The sequence below is a fragment of the Ixodes scapularis genome, unplaced genomic scaffold (genome assembly GCF_016920785.2).
Source record: "Ixodes scapularis isolate PalLabHiFi unplaced genomic scaffold, ASM1692078v2 PGA_scaffold2__306_contigs__length_199485367, whole genome shotgun sequence".
NCBI lineage: Eukaryota > Metazoa > Arthropoda > Arachnida > Ixodida > Ixodidae > Ixodes > Ixodes scapularis.
In genome coordinates this window covers 140,132,521-140,152,689 of record NW_024609857.1, presented here as the reverse complement: position 1 = coordinate 140,152,689, position 20,169 = coordinate 140,132,521, and the positions used below count along the sequence as shown (strand labels likewise).

At 49.3% G+C, this 20,169-nt stretch overlaps 2 protein-coding genes across 3 annotated transcripts; one reads left to right on the top strand and one right to left on the bottom strand.

The window, feature by feature from the left end:
* Positions 1-22: 22 nt before the first annotated feature.
* LOC120843857 (zinc finger protein 664) lies at positions 23-14,186 on the top strand. Of its 2 annotated transcripts, XM_042292037.1 has the most exons (3): positions 269-356; positions 1,025-1,155; positions 11,190-14,186. In XM_042292037.1, the coding sequence occupies exons 2-3, from the start codon at positions 1,116-1,118 to the stop codon at positions 12,350-12,352; spliced, it is 1,203 nt and encodes a 400-aa protein (XP_042147971.1). In that variant the 5' UTR covers positions 269-356; positions 1,025-1,115; the 3' UTR covers positions 12,353-14,186. The 2 variants fall into 2 exon arrangements, with proteins under 2 accessions (XP_040071241.2, XP_042147971.1); XM_040215307.3 differs by lacking the exon at positions 1,025-1,155 and having other exon boundaries at positions 23-356.
* On the bottom strand, positions 13,905-19,905 carry LOC121836610 (uncharacterized protein K02A2.6-like). The gene is made up of 2 exons (XM_042291564.1): positions 19,188-19,905; positions 13,905-14,011 (listed from the first exon to the last, which is right to left on the bottom strand). The coding sequence occupies exons 1-2, from the start codon at positions 19,903-19,905 to the stop codon at positions 13,905-13,907; spliced, it is 825 nt and encodes a 274-aa protein (XP_042147498.1).
* Positions 19,906-20,169: the final 264 nt, after the last annotated feature.

Here is a 20,169-nt window from a genome sequence, read left to right as displayed (position 1 = left end):
CAGTGGCGCGTCAATCAATTTGCGTCACGGCGCCGGTGTGCCTGTATGCGGCGTCGGCCAAAGCGTACCGCACGCACATCGAAACACCGCCAAGCCAACATCGCTCTCGACGTCAAATGCAAGCAGTCAGCGGTGTCGGCTCTTGACCCGGTCTCTCGCCATGGCTTCCGTGACTACAGCGCCGGCGGAGCGGACTTCAACGTCCGGTAGAAAGGCAGACGCACAGCGACAACCCACGTGCCGTTCTCGAAAGAAGCCACAGCAAGATAATCCAGAGGCGACTGCCAAAGCGTGTCGGCAACGCATGAAATCGCCACAAAAGCTTCCAGCCCACCTACAAGTTGGGCGCCAGGCTGGTAAGGCGGGCAAGAGTTTGAGACCGGATTTCGCCGTGGTGCTTTCAGGCATGTGCTGTGGCGTAGCTAGGATTTTATTTCGGGAGTGGTTTAAGGGCGTTCTCCCCCCCCCCCCCCCCCCCCTTCCCCCCAATGACACACGGTGAGCTCGCCGGTACGGACGCTCAGGCAAAGATTAGGGAGGCGCTGTTAAGACAAAACGGGTAAAGCTGCATTGTCATTTTTCAAAACGGAGCTGGCTTCATTTACAGGAATACGGCCTTGGTGGCTCACCGTTCTGCTGTCGTCGTAGTTGCGGCCCACTAACTTTTAAAGCTTCTTCACAGCACACAACTCTGTCCGCTTTTGAAGTAGCACTGCATTACCAACGCGTGAAGGCCAGACAAAACACCAGTAAAAATTAAGCAGCAAAAAAAAGAAAAAAAATATATTTCGACGCTGAAAATTTAGAGCAACCGACCACGCACAAACACTAGGCCCCATATATAGGGCAAGGGTAATTCTGAACATTCACAAAACAAAAATTTATTATCTATTAAAGGCTTAACCAATTCGTTCTACAGAACCAGCTGGACGTACAGCTCGAGGCAATAGACACATCCTAAGGATATCTTATAGACATAAATTGAATGTTTTTTAACATCCCCTGGACATTTAATATCTTGCAGGGGATATTGTCTGGATGTCCATTAGACGTAACATGGTTGTCTGGGAGATGCCGAAGGAAAGAGAGTCTTATCTTTGCTAGGCCGCTTTATCATGCAGCATGGTCCAAAGGCAGCAGCAGCATACCTTCGAGGTAAGAAGTCATCAGTCCTTACTCGTCGTTCCGTCACTTGGAGAAATGACATGACGCGCCAGACACAAACTACTCGCCGAACGTGGAAAGGAACTTGACTACGCTTGTGCCTATGCGTAGAGAGAATATAAAGGCTTGTCTCTTCAGAGTTTCTGATGTTCCGTGCGACGAAAGATTAGTCTAATGAAAAATTGCATCGGATGCCAGCTCGACATACAAAGCAGAAAGCAAGACGGACTTCATCGCATCTGTGAGCGACGATTTTCGTAAAGTGAGGGAAACTTCGCCAAAAATAGGGAAATTTTAGGCGTCCAATGCAAGAGGGACAAACGTGAAACGGCCTTCACGTCTGCGGTATATGCGCGGTTGCCCTTTGTCCGGAGGCCCTATTTCAGAACGTCCATCGTCTCCTCAAGATCCTAGCGACTCTGCCCCTAACAGAGTCGGAAGCTGAGCGCTCGTTCTCTTCACCACGACGGTTCAAAACATACAGCGTCCACTTCGATTGGGGTTGTGTGGATATTATTTATACAGCTGTAGTTGGTCAGCCATTTCAAAGTTGCGAAGAGTCCCTCGCTGTTGATGAGCAATTTAGCCAGTACAGTACAACCGCTAGCCTGGGGCTTTTAACGTGCACCATGCAGCAGTGATACACGACCGCACGCCGGTACGATGCTCATCCAGATCGAAACGGACAGGGGTGGGGATTGGGGTTTGAACCCCTGTTCTGCAGCGCGAGCTTTCGCTTCCCGTGCTCCAAGCTGGTGTGCGCTAGCCCACTCGGCCACCAATCCCCCCGTCCACTTCGAATGAGCAACTGCTCGGTCTATACTTCGTTTCAGCTTAAGTCCAGACGCAGCCGATGCTACAAGCGCGAGCATGTGGCCCTAAACAGTGCTTGCACTGCACGAGCGTGCCTGCTTGGCAGGGACGCTCAAAGCCGGGAGCTTGCGCTTGTAGCATCGGTTGCGTCTGGACCTAAGCTCAAAGGAAGTATAGCGCTTTTGAAATGTTCGTTAAAACAGGCGGCTGCACTTTAATAATGTGTAGGTGCTTGGCATAAATGAGATGAGCAAGAGAACCTATAAATTTCTTTCTAAAATAACTAGTCACGGTTACCTTTTTATTCGCGCTAATTTCTAGTCAAAAGCATGTAATTCTGATCACAAAAGGTGTGTGTGAGTGCAGTGCCATCCGTTGCTTACAGTGCAATCGTTTTTTACAATTCATTTATTATTCCTTACATCACTGACATTGATTTATATTATCACAGTGTTTTCACTTTATTATGTTCATTTTGGTTTGATTGAATTCTGTATTTCAATGAAAATAGTTTGTTATAGTTTGCCTTGAAATTGCCACCCTTCACCCCACAAATGTTTCGAAATACCCGTTTTCTATGTGTCTGACATCAAGTTTCGCACCCTATCAAATAAACATAAATGAAGGAATATTGCAAGTTTTATTAATTTGAGCATTTCCTACCCCACAAACAATTTTCCCGAAAGCATAAAAGTTGGAGATGGTCCGCAAAACCGACTGTGTGAGCAGGGGAGCGAGCGGGCCCAGCGGGCCCCATGGGGATGGGGTAGCTTTGGCATTTCGGGGGGGGGGGGGGGGGGGGGGGGGTCTCGACCCCCCAAACCCCCCCCCTCTGCCTACGCCACTGGGCATGTGTGATCGGCTGCGGTTTCAGATCCCTGCGTTGGGAGTTCACCTTCCATTCCAGGGCGTGCGGGGTGCTGCAGCCGCTTCTATCACGCATGTTATAGGTTTGGCTAATCACGGCTGACATCTGTTTGGCAGCAGTTGCGTGGTTGCATGAACAAGGTAGTCGGGAGCCTTTAAGGTGAACCGCAAAATCGGCCGCTTAGTGCCAGTGTGGATGAAAATCGCTGTTAATAACTGAACCGAAGCAAGATCGAAACCGATATTGAATGTTTGTTATTGAACCCGAACTGGAACGAAACCAAAATCGTATGTGGCAGTTACCGGTTAATTGGTAAAGGATTCGGCGTAAATAAATTTAAACCCGTGCCTGTTTTTTGCGGGGGGACGGATGTTAGATCCCACCTAGCCTAAGTCTTAAACGACATAGTTATGATTCCTCCTGCCCTTCTAATGCATTGCACTCGCAGAGTGTTCTCTGTGCGCACTCGCAGAGTGTCGCACGGATTAGTGGCCTCAAACTTGCCAAAGGCACCGAGTGAGTGATGCTGTCGCCATCTGTGTTGTAGAAAGAGTACCGACCTCAAACCAAAACTAGTGCCTTTCTGTTCGACGTGATGACTACTTCCATAAATCCCTGCATGCAACACGGCGCGCATTGCACTCTGGGAACTAGTTGGCCAGGGAGGATAGTTGCAAATGGTTTCGGTTTCGATAGACATGTGAACAAGAGATTATACTCGGAGCGTGGACTATAAACGGCCGTTATCTTATGTTTTCTGGTCCAGAGAGCTTCATTTGTCGTCACTAAACTAACCTAAATCGCCAGGCCTTGAAGCTTTAGCACAAGCCCGAGACGTATACATGCCTTGCACCTACGTCACATGATGACGTCGAACACCGGTATCCACCATGCTGGTGGGTTGACTCGGCGTCCCTTCGCAGCGACAGCAATGGTAAACTGCGCCACACTCGGCTGTAGCAATTACCCCGTGTCCCGACAATCGTCCGATCGTTTCGTCGGCATGGCCCGCGAGACGGAGTAGTCGTCAAGTTAGAGAAACTACGAGCGGCAGAAAAGGGATTCGGCCGCGGATTACCGGGTTTGCGGGACGCATTTCATAGCACCGAGCGACGACACTTTTCTACCGTTATTTACGTTCGCGCACGCCTTTGCAAAGGCTTTTGCCCGTTCATTTTGTAGATTGCCTTTGGCCTTCGTTACATAACGCCGTTTCCACGCTTCGAGCGCATCTTCAGAGCTCCCGGCCGAGTATGGGCGATTGTCGCGCCGCGAGCCCGGCCAGACGGCGACCGGTCGGCGGCGGCCCCCGCATGTGCAACTCGCAGAGACGCCGCCGCCGGCGCGGCATCGGTTTGTGCCGTCCGCGAAAGTATGCAGGCGAGCCGGTTAGGAAACGTCATAATATAAACCCCGAAACACTGAGAGTTGTCTTGTTCAATATTTGATTTACCCTTGTCTCAGCGTTTAGATTATGACGGTAACCTTGCGTTGTTTAACAGTATTGCGCAAAATCGTAAAAATGTTTCTACAAGCGACTCTTAGAGTGCTCGTCAAATTTTAAAACGCGCAATAAAGCTTTTTTTTTTTTTTGCGACGCGACATCTTTTTGTTCTAAAACTTCGTCGGCGGCATATCGAAAGTTTCTACTCGTAGCGCAATGCCGAAAAATTCCGCATGTACTGGCTAAATGTCATCATCGTAAGCTCGTCGCATCTTTCCAAGTTCACATGTAACAAAACTAGGTACCGTTGTTGAATATATGGTGCACGTCAGTGCATGTACGGGCAGTTAGCGGCATCCTACCCTTGGTAAGTGCATCCGCGCAATGTCAAGTCAACCACTGTCAACCCCGTCCTTCCCTAGCGTGACATCACTTGCAAGGCATGTATAGCTTGTCTTAACACATGCTTGTTGTATTTTTGTACTCGAGCCTTTCTGTCAGCGTTTCGGGGTATGTGAACGAGTCAGTGCTGGGCATATCGACGCTGCGAAGCTCGGGGATTTTGCAGCTTGTGTACGAATGAACAAGCTGTAGCAACCAATAAGTATGCATACATCGAGCTCGCGCCTTCACATTAGTGTTGTTGATCAGGAAGTTTTTTGTTTCGTGCGTCCACAGACGAAATATTACTTTTTGCAATTATTGTTTCTCTTCATACGCCTGAGTACGCGAGGCAAAACTCGGAGGCGCCATTGAAAAGCTCCATTTGAACACACTTCTCATCTCTTATCTCTACTGCCCCGCAGCACTGCACGAAGTGAAGTCCTTACCCGCTTGCATTCCACTAATATTCAATATCGCGTATGCGCGTAAAGTTATCCTACAATAATATAAGCACATTCGCACACACAAACCGTTATAAGAAAACAAGTCGAGCACTTGTGTGAAGAATGTCGCTCCATTCGCCGAAGTGCGCCGGACGGGCATGAACCCATATGCGATGCGCCAAGCGAGCGAAGTTATTCAAAGCGCATTTGACGGTTGCTAATGGCCATAATATTCGTTATGTGTTTGTTTTCTTCCTGACTGAGTATGCTGAGATAATTTCAGATACACCGTTCAGGCACAGATCTTGGGCGTCAGTAAAAGCTCGTCCAAAGACGCTGAGCGAGGAGTAGGGGACGCCTGTTAGCGCCTCCGTCGTAGCTAGCCGATCTCAGCGTTTGCAAAAACTTCTATCAGCATAAAATTTTAGTGTGAGATACGTGATGACACGAGGAAGACATCATAGTAACTTTTGTGCAGTAGTGAGGTCGAATTTATTGCGTTTCCCTAAAAGTTCATGCGCCAACGCTGGGCTCAACTTTGATACTCCTGTGACGATGCGGCTTGCTTTTTGCCCAATGAAGTAACAAGAAGCGGACGTTTGACAAACAAAATACGTGTAGGGCTCAAGGTGACCAAATTTCAGTTGGAGCTCGCTGGTACTAGACGGGATTACTGACATTGAACTCAAAGATGCACTCGTGCGGTGAGGCGACTAAGCCACGTCTTACTATGTTTGCATATGCACGCACAATATCCGGTGTTTCGGGAACCAAGAAAAGTACCCCGGTCTTCGTTTTGTAACTCTCGAGAATGAGTGTATTGTACATTCGTAAAAAGTCAGATAATCGAAAATGCAAGCAGCGCGGTCGGTTGCGGCGTGATAATGTGAGATGAAGCTGCTCAGTCGAAACTGAAACTGAGTGGCCAACCAGTTCCCAGAGTGCACTGCGTGGTATTTCGCAGCGATGGGGCACGTCGGGTTTGGAAGAAGTCTGGAATGCGAGGCTGCATTCGCTACCAACGTTTATATATAAACGTTGGTTGCTGCAACTTGTAGTTTATATATGCGATCACTTCAAGCAACTACGCTGTCGTACAGATATTTACAGACGGCGTAAATTTCCGCAACCAGCTGACTATGCTGGTTGCATTTTTCCTTGAGAAGACTAATGGTGCTGTCCGCGCAGAAGCTTGATCCGTTTGAGCATGGTATTATGCGTGAACCACTGAAAGGGTACGGCTTAGAACTAGTGTGTTGGAATATGTAGCAAAACGTTAGGTGGGACATTTGATTTCGATCGCCGTTACAGGTCAATCAGATTTTAGCCTTGGTGAGGGCGTCAAGAACGAGAGCTTTCTCAAACAAAATACGATAGGGCACGATAGCTGACGTAGATAAACGTTAAAAACATGATGATATTGCCCAAGCCTCGGGTAAAGTCACTATGTTTTTCAGCTTTTTTGGATGCTTATCGGGCAGTCTCAGGTTTTTGCTGGGGTCACTTTGTCGACAAATGTTCAATTTTTCGCTCGCACACGGATGTTGATAAAGATCTCGGGGGCCGCTGGTGCGTTTGTTCTGAGCATTTTTTTTTTACACACTTGTATATTTAAGCGTCTGCACGGCAACTGAGCGACTAAAACTTACAAATAAAGCGCGTTACCAATTAGCAGACGCTCGCAATTCAAGCTCGCGTTTAATGCCGTTGCCCTCGGGACATAATTTTTACCAGAAAACCTACTTTTTTCCTTTTGGTTCCGCTGTACGTACGACACATGGTTGTAGACGAACCCTCGTCGTCTGCTCCCGCTCTTCGCCGGAGCGAGGCTTGACGGGATTACATATTGGCGCATGCTCGATTTTCTCGGTGCAGCGAGTGCATGCACACGTGGGGTGCCGCCGCTCAAACGAACTCCGAGCGTGAAACCGCTCGTGGAGTGCCGGCCGAAACGAACCCGCTCCACGCCGCGAGTGGGCACACAATTTTCTCCCCCTAACTATCACCAGGCAGTGTGGTGTTCGCTACTCCAACTAACTATAGGTGGCGCCACTAATTTTCCGAAATTGCGGTTATAGTGAGGGTCGGAGATGCGTGCCGCTGCTGAGCCTGTCTAGTGTGCTGGCTTCCCTGAGCGACACAAATTATTTCTGGTAATACGAGGAAGCTAGGGTGTTTTGAGCGCAGGTCACCTGTTTATCGTGAAAACAAAAACGGTGTTTATGGTGTTTAGCGTTATATTTATGCCAGGACGCACATTTTAATTCTGGAGCAAAACTGAAACTAACCTCTATTTTGATTTAATTTTTCGGTATATGTCTTAATTTCGGATTCTTTCATAGCTCAAGATGTGTCTCACATCGCAATTATTTAGTTGGTTGTTGTTCAAGGGAAACTATTTTGTGACATAAGTGTTCGATCCAGGCACTTCAAAATATTTGGGAGATTTCAGTGTCCCTTTAAAGACGTGGTCTTTCATACACCTTAGAGCTAACCTAGAATATTGTATTTGTTGAAAAAACCAGTGCCGATATTTGTGCGATCTCGTTTCCTTTTCTCGCTCAGATAATTGTCATGTGGAATAATGAACTGCGAGTCTTTTAATGGGTTTGGGTATTTAGATGATTAATTGTTTTAACATTATCTCCAACATAAGAGTAACAGAATAAATCCCATTTTTACTACAAAAACCCAAAGACGGAATCCGAGTCCAACAATAGAAGTGTGCGTGTTTTTTCAAAAGCCGCGTGACGCATAGGACTTTACATTGCATCTAGTGTTGGACTGTTTGTCGATCTTGATAACAATGTCAGAGTTTTTCATATGCTAAAAAGAAAACAAAATGATACATAGAGTTTCTCTGTATTTTGAGCTCTTAGTTTCGTCTGTCAAACGCGTTCTTTTGTCGACAACAGCCTTTACTCTCGCCATATAAATTACCTACATAAGGGAGAAATGAGACTTTTTGTTAAAGCCTTAGAAAGCCCTGATATTTGATCTTCCGGGTCCGATCGAGAAAATGCTTTTCAATACGTCTAAATAAACTATGCATCACAAAAAGCTGAACTCTATGAGAAGGTAACGCTAGCTGTGGAGATAAATTGTGAAATTTCAAGCACATGACTTTACGGGCGCCAACAAATGCAAAAGTACACTGCTGATATTTGAAGCTACTTGGAAAGTTACTTCAGTCCCACGCCCCAATCCGTCAGCAAGACTTGGAACGTACCGAAACAAAGTGTCAGATGTAAGCTCAGCGTCAGATACTTGCAGTAACTTTTAGATCACAGCGCATTCATTGTTAAGTCAGAATTTACAAATTGGCTGCAGGCTTTGTTCGCTAGACACATTATGGACGAATATTTGGGAAAGGTCATGCACCAGAAGTATGGTGGACGGAAAATGACAATTGTACCTTTGTTTTTACACTGCCTACTGTGATAACAATGCGTACCTGTGAAATCTTACTTGAGGAAACTTCCTATGTCGCGATCTCGGTTGTCTATGGCACGCAAAGTTTTGATATGGTAAAATCGTCGGAAAAGAACAAGGACTGAAGGTCCGTTCACACGCGCGTTTCACTGCGACCGACCGAGACAAGACCGGTTTTTAAGCCTCTTGCGACGGCTTAAGACCGGCTGCATTGCTCCACAGCTGGTCAGAAGCTGTTGAAAGAGGCTTAAAAACCGATCTTGTGTCAGTCGGTCGTGGTCATACACAGGTTTTAAGACGAAGAGATACAACACCAAGCGCCTTGTGTTGTATCTTTGTCTTCGTCCTTGTCTTTTCTCGGCGCTTTTACATTTCAGAACTCTGAACCAGCTGGCCCAACTAGCCACTTTGCTCCGGCCAACGGAGACACAGGAGAACGAGTGTGCTACTTTTGTTGCTCTTGGCCTCATGAACGGTGATTTAAAGCAGGACGGTCAGGTTCATATACTTTCTTATCAAACGTCTGCTCACTCGTCGTTCTAGCCACGTCGGAATAGCTGAACCAGCGAGTCTTGGTGCATGCTTGCTGTACAAAGAGGTGCCATGCAGTTGAATGCCCGGACATTCGCACACACTCATTAATAGTGTTGGGTAAAGTACATCTAAAAGGTACTTCAAGTAAAGTTCAAAGTAAATTAGACATGATGTACTTTAAGTAAAGTAGTAAGTACACTGGGTGCAATGTACTTAAAGTAAAGTACTATGAATACAATGTACAGTTGGGGACAAAAGTCTCCAGGACGTGCGAGCTGTGGCTGAAACGCATTGCTCTGCCATCTGCCGGCGGGTCGCCTGGTTTCGAGATCACACAAAAGCACATGCGCGTCCTACTCTGCCTGCAAACATGTGTGTTTTCCCGCTCTTCTGCGGCACAGCGCCTAACTCGGAATCGGGCGCGTGGTACCGCCTCGGAGATAGCGCTGGCGGCTGACGAGCGTCTGCTACACATTCCGAAACTCGAGATACCGCCTGGGTCATTGCGCCGCATTTCGCCGTGTCAGCGCACCTTGCTTTATAACCAGTTCAGCTTATCGCTCAGTTGAGCTATAGGTGCAATGTCAGTAAGCGCTATCTCTTAGGCGGTACCACGCGCCCGATTCCGAGTTAGGCGCCTCGCTGCAGAAGACCGTAAATGCAAACATGTTGGCAGGCACAGTAGGACGCGCATGCGCTTTTCTGTGATCTCGAAACCAGGAGACCCGCCGGCAGATGGCAGAGCAATACATTTCAGTCGCAGCTCGCGTGTCCTGAAGACTTTTATCGCCGACTGTACTTTAAAAGTAAAGTACAAGTATTTTAACACAGTCTTTCATGATGTCCTTTAATTCCTGTATACTGTGATTTTTTAACTGGTATGCATTGCCCAAGAGTGATCAGGGGTGCATGACCTATTTTCAAAAACAGCGGCGAATATTTGATAAAGTCAAGTGGCCACAGAGTAGTTATTTTCAGGAATGGAGCCAAATTCAGACGTCGCTCTTCTGAATTGGCGCCGCTTGCACTGGCTTGTTGCACCCAAGGGTGTTAAATGTATTAGTAGGGAGCGTGACGTCAGCCCCGTTGCTTCCGCAAGCAATCCTCTCAGAGGAGTGTCCTCTTTTTGATGAAAAAAACAGTGAGTGGTGATAATTGATCATAATGTCACACCTGGGATCGGGGTGCGAAAAAATTGAGGAACTTTCAAGTCGAAGGAAAAGACGAAAGAGAATGTCTCAAAACATTTGTGACATTCTCCTCTGTTGTCTTTTTCTTCGACTTGAAAGTTTAATTGTTCCGCACCACAGTTTCAGGTGCTAGACTATGATTAATTTTGCTCTCTTGATATTTTAAACCTTGTTTGCGCTGACCGACCGAGAAGTAGAGAGAGTTTGAAAAGCTACTGGGAAACCGCCCCTCGCAGAACAAACGGAGCGGGGTGTCGTCTGCTCACGTCTCTGGTGAGAGTAGAATGTCCCTCCCAGTATTTTTTCGGAGTTGACAAAGCAACATTTCGTGATACAAATTTAACAAAACCAAATTTGGGGAATTTACTTTGAAGTCGGGAATGGTACTGTCCTCGGAAAGTGCCTGAAAAAAATACTTAAAGTAAAGTACAAGTACATACTCAGATAATGTACAGTCTCCGGCGATATGAAAGACCCACTGGGAGCGCGTGGCCGAGGCGGTGGCTGGCGGGGGCGCTGCGAGCGCTCTGGGCAGTTTCATTCCGCTTCGAGGGGAGGACGCTCACTCGGGACTCGGCACAAACTGATGAGCGCGTTTCGCTTTATCCGAGCCAGAGTGAGCGTCCTCCCCTCGAAGCAGAATGGAATTGCCCAAAGCGCTCACAGCGCCCCCGCCAGCCACCGCCTCGGCCACGCGCTCCCAGTGGGTCTTTCATATTGCCGGAGAGTGTACTTCAAGTAAAGTACAAGTTTCCTAAACCTATTTGAAGTAGTACTTTAAGTACAATGTACTTAAAGTACTTCCCAACACAACTCATTAATGCGTCAAATTGTGCCTTGCATGTATAGCCATTTATATTGTGGTTGTTTCTGTGTTTTGTCTTTCATAATATACATGGTTATGTCTATTTGTGTAGGTGAGGGAGGTGCATGCTCGGAGACCGAGATCCTCTTCAAATGCTGTTTCTGCACCCTTGTCACCAGATATCAGCGTGAAATCCTCGGTCACTTGGTTGTTCATGGTGACGATGAACAACTCGAGTGCCAGCAGCGCCCAAAGTCCTCTTCCGAAGCGGAAGACTTAAGACGCCACATTGAGCTTCACGAGCAAAAAGGATCTGCTGAGTGTCAGCTGAGTGATCCCATTCCAACGCACCCGTGTAAAAAACCTTTCGATTGTATGCAAGCTTTTCAAGCCGTCACTTGGAGTAAGCAGTTCATATGTGTCAGCTGCGCGAAGGGATTCGCGCGAAGCATAGACTGTATAGACCACATTCGAAAACACTCAGACGAGAGGCCTTTCGAATGCGAGCTATGTGCCAAAGTCTATAGTTCGCGTACAAACATGATGCGCCACCTGCGAAGACATACGGGAGAGAGGCCTTTCAAGTGCAAGTATTGTAGCAAGGCATTTACTCATACCTACCTTCTTACCTCCCACATGCGCACACACTCAGGCGAGAAGCCCCACAAATGCGAGCAGTGTCAGAAAGCCTTTAGCGAGGAAGGGAGACTGAAGCGGCACATTTTAATGCACACGGGCGAAAGGCCTTACAAATGCCACCGATGTCCCAAAGCGTTTAATGTTTACCGGTCCCTGACGCAGCACCTTCAAACGCACGCGGGCCATAGATCTTTCAAATGCGACCTATGTCCTGAAGCCTTTAACACACGTGGCACCCTGACGAAGCATATTCGAATTCACACAGGCGAGAAACCTTACAAATGCGAGAAATGTTCCAAAGCCTTTAATGCACGTGGGAGCCTGACGAAGCACATTCGAATGCACACGGGCGAGAGGCCTTACAAATGCGACAAGTGTCCCAAAGCCTTTGGTGCACTGGGCACATTGAAACAGCACATTCGGATGCACACGGGCGAGAGACCTTACAAATGCAAAAAATGTTCCAAAGGTTTTGGTGCGCCTTGGACCCTGAAGGAACACATGAAAACGCACACGGGTGAGAGGCCTTTTAAATGCGACCAGTGTCCTGGAGCCTTTAGCGTGCGTTCGAACCTGAAGCAGCACATCCGAGTGCATCATAAGATGTACAATGGCACATCTCAGCACTTGCCATAGTCAGTCGACCCGAGCAAAGGGGAGTGTTATGTACGAAAAAGGAACTGCCTGGGAATCGGAAGCATGCGACAAGACAGTAACGTCATGGTGCGGCTCCTAGTAGAAGCATTTCGCAGAGGCATCGGGTTTAGTAGCCGACCTAAGTTTTTATTCATTGCTAGCTTGCATAAGCACAGGGCAATACTAAACGTAAAGGCCACAATCGGCGCTAACATTTCTTTTACACGAGACCCGGGAATTAAGAACAAGTCCCCTCTATGCGCTGGTGAAAACAACCAGGGTGATCTCAATCCCAGTTCGTGTACTAAACTCTTGCCAGCGGGAGAAAAGTTATTTTATGAGTTAAAAGTACTTTTCTTGTTGATTTTACCACCAAGGGCCGATTGCACCAACACCGCTGAGCGTGAATCAGAACTTGGTCGCAGACCTATGCTGGGTTTTGGTTTCGTTCTGTTACACTAAAATCACTCATTGCTAAACCTAGCATTACATTTCGCCTGTCGTCGGCTCTCAATTTTGGGCACTTTTCTTTCTTTTAATTTTTATTCCCGGATTTAAACCATGGCGACTGGTTTTTAGCGGTGAATGCAGTGGAAAAGTGTGTGTAAAAAGTTTTAGGCTTTAATAGCGTGAAAGTCTCGACAGAATGACCTTCGATACTAAGAAGGATACAAATTACTGTTGTGTGAAGTGTTTGTCGACCCCTGCTTTCAAGTGAGCCTTTCACTTTTAGTGCTTGTTAGCCCTAACCGGGGCAGGTATGCAGCTGTGGGGCAGATGTCAGTCTTCCTGTTGGTTTTTCTGTTAACGTGCTTATTCGTATGTATTCATTTGTGCATATCTGTGACGTATTGCTATATACAACCTTGATTATTTTTACTTTCAAGGCATATCTTTTATTTTGATCAGCGCATTGAATAGCTGCAATCTTGATCTTGGCGATCAGCTGAGTTTCGACATTTCTGCCATTTGCATCAGATTGTGACGAACGGCCCACTTAGATAATAAAACAGCGAAAAATGCTTTTTTTTTGTTTTTAGAGCTTTGTGCCAATTTTCAATGAAGTTCCCTTGTCTCGCGAGTAGAATCTTAGCTTCGAAAAACTTTCGTTCTACAATCGTAACTTTTCTGGTGATTGTGCCTTGTGGAGATATTGGGCTCTATACCTTTCTTTCATGGCGATGACAAATCTCAACAACTATGATGCCAGATTCGCTCAGCATTGTATCAGTGTAGGCTGCTACGGTTGGTGGGAGGAGACGACCGTTCTCGGCGACACAATGTGATGAACTGGTGGGAGTTTTCACGCTTCAAAGACCGCCGCTGTCTATTTGTTCAAGTATGTAGACAATAGCATGACCCTTAGTGAACTCCAGGTGTGCCTGTTATCACTCGCCAAGGAGCTTCTGGTTGTTCTTCTCTGTCAGCAATAATAAAAAAAAACTGTTCTGAGTGACCTCTTGGTGTTTATAAATTGACAGTCTGTACGATCATCAAGGGATCCATCGGTGGTATCGCTTTGTTGTATGGGTAGTTATACATTCTTTCCAAATCACCGAAACAAAAAACAGATAGTTCCATTACCAAGGGGTTTGACAAGATAAAGCCATTTCAAGATGTAATTGGTCTGGTTGAAGTCGAAAATTATCTTGAAGGCGTCTGATCCTACCAATATATTTTAGCCATCATTGGTCCTCCTTTGTTCTCTGGTTCTTTCCGGGGTCCGTGTGCCTTTTATTACTTGGAGTTTCTAATATCTGATTGAAATATTTGCGTAGAGCTACTCTTCAAGATTTGCCGCCCCACGCACGCACCGAATTCTGCTCCCTAGTCAGCTGCCTACCTATAGGTAAGTGTCACTTCAGATAGGAACTTCAAAGGAAAAACAAAAACCAACCGGAATGGAGCTCTAGAATGTTAACATTGTTAGGGCTTACTTTGGTTTGATTTGTATTTTACATATTCCTGGTGTTTGGCTAGTCCCTAGACTATCGGTTGTTAGCCTCTCTCCTGTACCTGTTAATGATTCCCGAACCACATACCAAAGGAGATGTTGGGGATACCATCGGTGTTTTCCTATTTCGAACACAGTAGTCGGCAACTAACAGGAGAACCACCAGTTTATTGGAACTGTGAAATGTGTGAAAGCTATCAAAGTGAAAATTAAATTCACGCTGAGCTTAGGACCACATGGCATACATCGTGAACGAATAGGTGATGGCATGAGGGGTGAACCGTATACAATGCCCAATGTGGCACAAGCCAAACCTATGGTCTCTGTTTTTAGTATCACCTAAAAGCCTCTGTTCAAGCTGACTAGTGTGGTGAATGTGCCTCGGTAGAATACCACCTTGATGGTACAATACTGTATTCAGCATTCACCTGTGTATGTAAAACCACACACTGTCATTCATATTCGCCCTGTGGAGCAGTGTACTGTGCCACAGCCACGGTGGAAGAAATACATTTAGGGCATGACTCTGGCCGCTCTTCACGCGGGGAGCGAGCGACCAGATCGTGTTCGGCGGTAGCCTCGAACCAGGAGTAGTTCCGCGCCGCTGCGGAGGGCGCTGAGCTTTGAGCACCATGGGTATGAGGTCCCTCCTCGGCGACCACGGTGTCGGCGGCATAGCGAGCTCGCCTTTTTCGCGGTGTGGTGGTGTGGCAGTGGTGTGCGGCCAGTGGCTGGCCTCGTGTTTGGCTTTGGTGCTGTTAGAGTGTAAAAGAAAGTATGAGTGGGACGAGCTACAGGCTCCGCTCATGCTTTCACTTGTACCTCAAAATGTGGAAAGCGATCAGGCGGAACCAAGCCGCTTCGATCGCAGCGCCACCTTCGCTGCGATCGAGCAACGACAGGGGAAGGTCATATGGGCAACATAGCCCCTGAGGGGCTATATTGTATTTTGTATGATTCTGACGTCACGGGTAACGTCAAAGCACGACGTCATCGTCGACTACGACGTTACGTGACGCCAAGATGCTGTCGTAAGGCCGTCGTAACGTCGCGTCGAGGACGACGCCGCTTTGCGACTTCAAGTCGCTGTTGTAACGCGGTCGTGATGTCGCGTTGAGGACGACGCCGTTACGCGACATCAAGTGGCCGTTGTGACGCGGTCGTGACATTGCGTCACGTTGAGGACGACGCCGTTATGCAACATCAAGTCGCCGTTGTAACGCGGTCATGACGTCACGTGCCGCATCGAGGACGACGTGGACGTGGTCGTCGATGCCGACGTTGACGTCGACGTCCCACGTCATGTTAACGTCTTCCTGACGTCATCGTTAATGTCAACGTCACAACGAAGCCTTGACAGCCTGTAGCGTCGTCGCCTTCTCCAGCATCAACGTCAACGCGCAGTCACGACGAAGTCGACGTCGTGTAACGTCGTCGACGATGACATTGACGTCATGAAGTTGTTGGTACGTCTTCGTGACGTCGAGTTGCGTCATGTTGACGACGTCGACGAACTGACACCAAGCGTCCTTATGACGTTGCATTGACAACGACGCCGTCATCTTGACGTCCCGTGATGTCGTTGTTGTCATCAACGTCAACGTTGACATCGTCGTCGTTGTCAACGCAATATGGCGTCAGAACACAGTCTTGATGTAGTGTAGCGCACGTTGTCAACGTCGATGACGACTGACGTCAAGGCGTCGTCGTGATGTCGCATGGCGTTGTTACGACAAGTCAGGTCGCGGTGACATGGTGTACGTGACGCCTGACGTCTAGGTTGTATAAAAAAAATATAGTCCGGCGTTCTATTGTGTTCTGACCTTGACCAGTGTGCCGGTCGAGCTTGGCATTGGAATGAAACGCATTTTTCATAAAAAGCGGCTAATCCGAACCACTTCAGTCGTGGCACCCGAGAGGGCGCCACGAGCGAAGTGGCTTGGGTTAGCCGTTTTTTTCCACACGCGGAGGTGTTGTGACCGTGGGCGTCCGAGTGCGACCACATGGTCGCCAGGCAGAAGGAACACAACCACCTTGTGTGACAGCTCGTCAAAAAATGCCTTTAATCGTAAATCAACAACCGGAAGAAGCTTCGCTTCCGGTAATCCCGCAGCACAACGCATGTGGTGCCATCTATTTCCAGGTGTCCTCACTACATCTCCCCTTCCAGCTCGAGGGAACTTTACCTCGTGCTTTCACAAGTTCAGTCTTTGAGGAGGCTTGACTTGCCGCCCCGAACGTGTGACGCGTATACCCGGTGGGAGACTCTGCCGTGTAGAACTGGGCACCACCGCTGAATCGCCTGTTGGTCTTTCGGCAATAGGAACTGGCCCGTCTGAAGTTGCAGGCTGGGTGCAAACAAAGTCGCTTGACTGGCTAGGAGTACTAGGCGTAAACGGCACCAAGTGGCGACGGTTGCGCAGGACAACACCCCTTGGCGTCTCGACCACGTAGGAGCGCGGCCGCTTGGCCGGGCTCAACACCCTAGCAGCAAATGGTATATCTTGTACCCACACCTCTTCCCCTGCTTCCAGAGGGCGCAGTGACTGGGCGGCGTGACGCCTGTTGAAGTCCTGGCGTTGATGGCTCTTCACGCTCTGGTCCCTGCTCTTGACGAGCTTTGGCGACGGCCACTTCGGCATCAGCGATGCAGGTAACCCTGGCAGCCTGGTCCGGAGACGACGACCCATGAGCAGCTCCGAAGGGCTGTAGCCGGTCACTCCGGGTGTGTCCCGGTACACCAGTAACGCCATGTGCGGATCCTCTGCCTTCACGAAGAGCTCTTTCAGTGTTCGAACCATGCGCTCTGCCTCGCCATTCGGTTGCGGGTACCTCGGACTGCTCGTACTGTGGGCGAACCCATACAAGGCTGCGAAAGAGGCAAATTCCGTTGACGAAAACTGCGGACCGTTATCCGAGACCACAGTCTCTGGAATCCCAAAGCGGGCAAAGGAACTCTTCATAGCCGCGATGACTGAGCTTGACGTTGTGGTCGCAAGACTGACCACCTCGGGGAAACGAGAATAGTAGTCAACCATGACCACATAGTTGCGTCCTTGCAGCTCAAAGAGGTCAACCCCGATACGTTGCCAGGGGCGATCGGGTGTAGGAGTCCCGAGAAGCGGCTCGCAGCGCTGAATTCTTGTTTGGGCACAACGCTCACACGTGCCCACCAGTTGCTCCAGCTCGCTGTTCAAGGTTGGCCACCACACTGAGTCGCGAGCCCTTGCCTTGCATCTTCCCACGCCTTGGTGGCCCTCGTGGAGTAATGTTAGCATCTCCTTCTGAAGAGTCTGAGGAACCACGATGCGACAGTCCTTCAGCAACAGACCCTCGAAGGCTGTGATGTTGCCTCGCTTCTTCCAGAAAGCCCTAAGATGAACTGGAACGTTGGACACCTTCTTGGGCCACCCATCCTTGCAGAATCGGAGTAGGCCGGCACAGACTCCATCCTCTGCTTGGTGCTGGCGAAGGCGATCGAGGCGAGTGGATGCAAGACTTTCGATGTTCTTGAGCAGTGTCCCAACGAAGAGCTCGACGGTGTCTACTTTGTTGTCGGCAGCCTGTACAGGAGCTCGGGAAAGGGTGTCTGCTGTCGCCAGGAGCTTCCCCGGTACATAGAGAACGTTGTACTGGTAGGCCATAAGCCGCATCCTCAGGCGCTGAATGCGAGGAGGCATAGTGTCCAGTTCCGCAGATCCCAACAGAGTGATGAGGGGTCGATGATCTGTTTCGACATCAAACCTGATGCCACGGACGAACTGGTCGAACCTTTCAACAGCCCATGTGACGGCCAGAGCCTCTTTCTCCGTCTGGCTATACCGGGTTTCTGTCGGTGTAAGAGATCGCGAAGCGTAGGCAACGGCACGACGCTCTCCCGATGGTTGGTCCTGTAGCAGAACGGCTCCCAGTCCATACGAACTTGCATCAGCCGACACTGTGGTATGGTACGAAGGGTCGTACTTGGCCATGCAGACTTTGGAGCTCAACATGCCCTTAAGACGATCAAAGGCAGACTGCTGACTGGGCCCCCAACACCATGCACTGTTCTTTTGGAGAAGAGCACGAATCGGCGTAGTCATGTCGGACAGGTGAGGAAGAAAACGGCCTACGTGATTAGCCATGCCGAGAAGTCTCCTGACACCACTGACGTCCGCTGGGGCCTCCAAGTTGACCAGAGCCTGGACCTTGTCTGGATCGGGGCTGATACCGTCTGCACTGACTGTGACTCCCAAGAACCTAATAGTGGACGCTGAAAAGACGCACTTGGCTCTGTTCAGTTTCACTCCGGCACTGCTGAGGCGACCCAATACTGTTGCAAGACGCCGGTCATGTTCCTCTTGGGTGCGTCCGAAAACCAAAATGTCGTCGATCATGTGGACGACTCCGTCGAGACCCTCCAGGTCCTCCCCATTTGACGTTGAAAATACTCCGGAGCAAAGCAAATTCCAAAAGGAAGGCGACAGAAGCAGTATCTGCCGAACGGGGTGATGAAGGTCGTGAGGAGCTGGCTTTCAGCAGATAGCTTGATCTGGTGAAAACTGGCTGTAGCGTCGAGCTTGGAAAAGATCCGTGCAGCACCCAGACGTCCTAGGATGTGCTCCACCGATGGGAGGACGTGACGCTCCCGCTGGACCACCTGGTTAAGGCCTGTGAGATCGACACATATCCGGTAACCTCCAGAGGGCTTGGGGACGACAACGATACCAGAACACCGCTCCGTCGGATCGTCGACTTTACGGATCACACCGTCAGCTTCTAGCTTATCCAGTTCTTCGCGGACAATGTTATGAAGGGGAATCGGAATGCGGCGAGGAACGCTGAGGGAGAACGGCTGTGCTCCTGGCTGGAGTCGAATCACATACTCGTCCTTCAGCTCACCCAACCCTTCGAAGATGTCGCTGTGAAGAGGGCTCTGCTGGTTGAGACTGGAGAGGGTGTCAACGAACTTCACCACACCCAGTTTCTGGATGGCAGGAAACCCCAAAAGAGGCGGGTCTTGCGACGGCAGGACGTAAACCCGCTCCACTACCGACTTGCCTTTCCAAGTCAATGTGGCTTGGAAGGTACCGAGAACTGTCAATGGGTGATTGCCCGGTCCAGTGAGTTGCCCTTCAGGCTCTTGGAGACTGCGAGGTGCTCCGGGAAACGTGCTTGGCACCACCGTGACTTCGGCTCCGGAGTCCACTTTGAAGTCGACGTCGTACCCGTTGACGGCGACCTTGACAAACTTTGCTCGGCCCGCGGTCGAAACGGCATGTAGATGAACAGTGCTCAAACTTCTTTTCCGCTTCTCGCAGACATCTTCGAAGTGACCCAGGCGTCGACAGTAGTGACACTTGGCTTGTCTAGCCGGGCACTCGTTACGGGGGTGCGCTTGACGGCCGCAGAATCTGCAGTTCTTGCTGCCTTCTCTCGGCGACAACGCCGAGTCTCGCTTGGGAGACGTCTTGGGGGCCGGTTTCCGTCCTTTCTTCACACGTGCTTCATCCAGCTTCAGCTGCTCAGGTGCGACGGCAGCTGTCTCGTCACGAAAAACGGTCGCCCGCGCCTTGACGGCGTCTTCGTGGATACGTGCTTGTAGCCGGGCCTCGGCCATGGTGAGGGTCGGACAGCGGCAGAGCTTGTCAGAGAATCTCGAGTCGAGAAGTCCTACGACGAAGCGGTCTCTAACGAGCCTGTCCTCGACCTCTGTGGACGGATAGTTGCACTTGCGGACGAGTGCTCGAAGGGCCGTGTAAAAACTGTCGACGGTTTCCCCTCGTTCCTGGACCCGCCGGTGAAAGAGCACGCTCTCGTACACTTCGTTCGGTGGATGCACGAAGTGCGCCTTGAAGTTGTCTGTTACCGCAGCGAAGGACCG

What these genes read in the sequence shown, in the direction of transcription:
- LOC121836610 (XM_042291564.1), bottom strand. Translation starts at nt 19,905, where the DNA reads ATGGCCGAGGCCCGGCTACAAGCACGTATCCACGAAGACGCCGTCAAG. An exon ending in CGACATCTTCGAAGGGTTGG is followed by an intron (nt 14,012 to 19,187) that starts GTGAGCTGAAGG and finishes TGGTAGGATCAG; the next exon opens with ACGCCTTCAAGATAATTTTC.
- LOC120843857 (XM_040215307.3), top strand. Translation starts at nt 161, where the DNA reads ATGGCTTCCGTGACTACAGCGCCGGCGGAGCGGACTTCAACGTCCGGT. An exon ending in ACAAGTTGGGCGCCAGGCTG is followed by an intron (nt 357 to 11,189) that starts GTAAGGCGGGCA and finishes CTATTTGTGTAG; the next exon opens with GTGAGGGAGGTGCATGCTCG.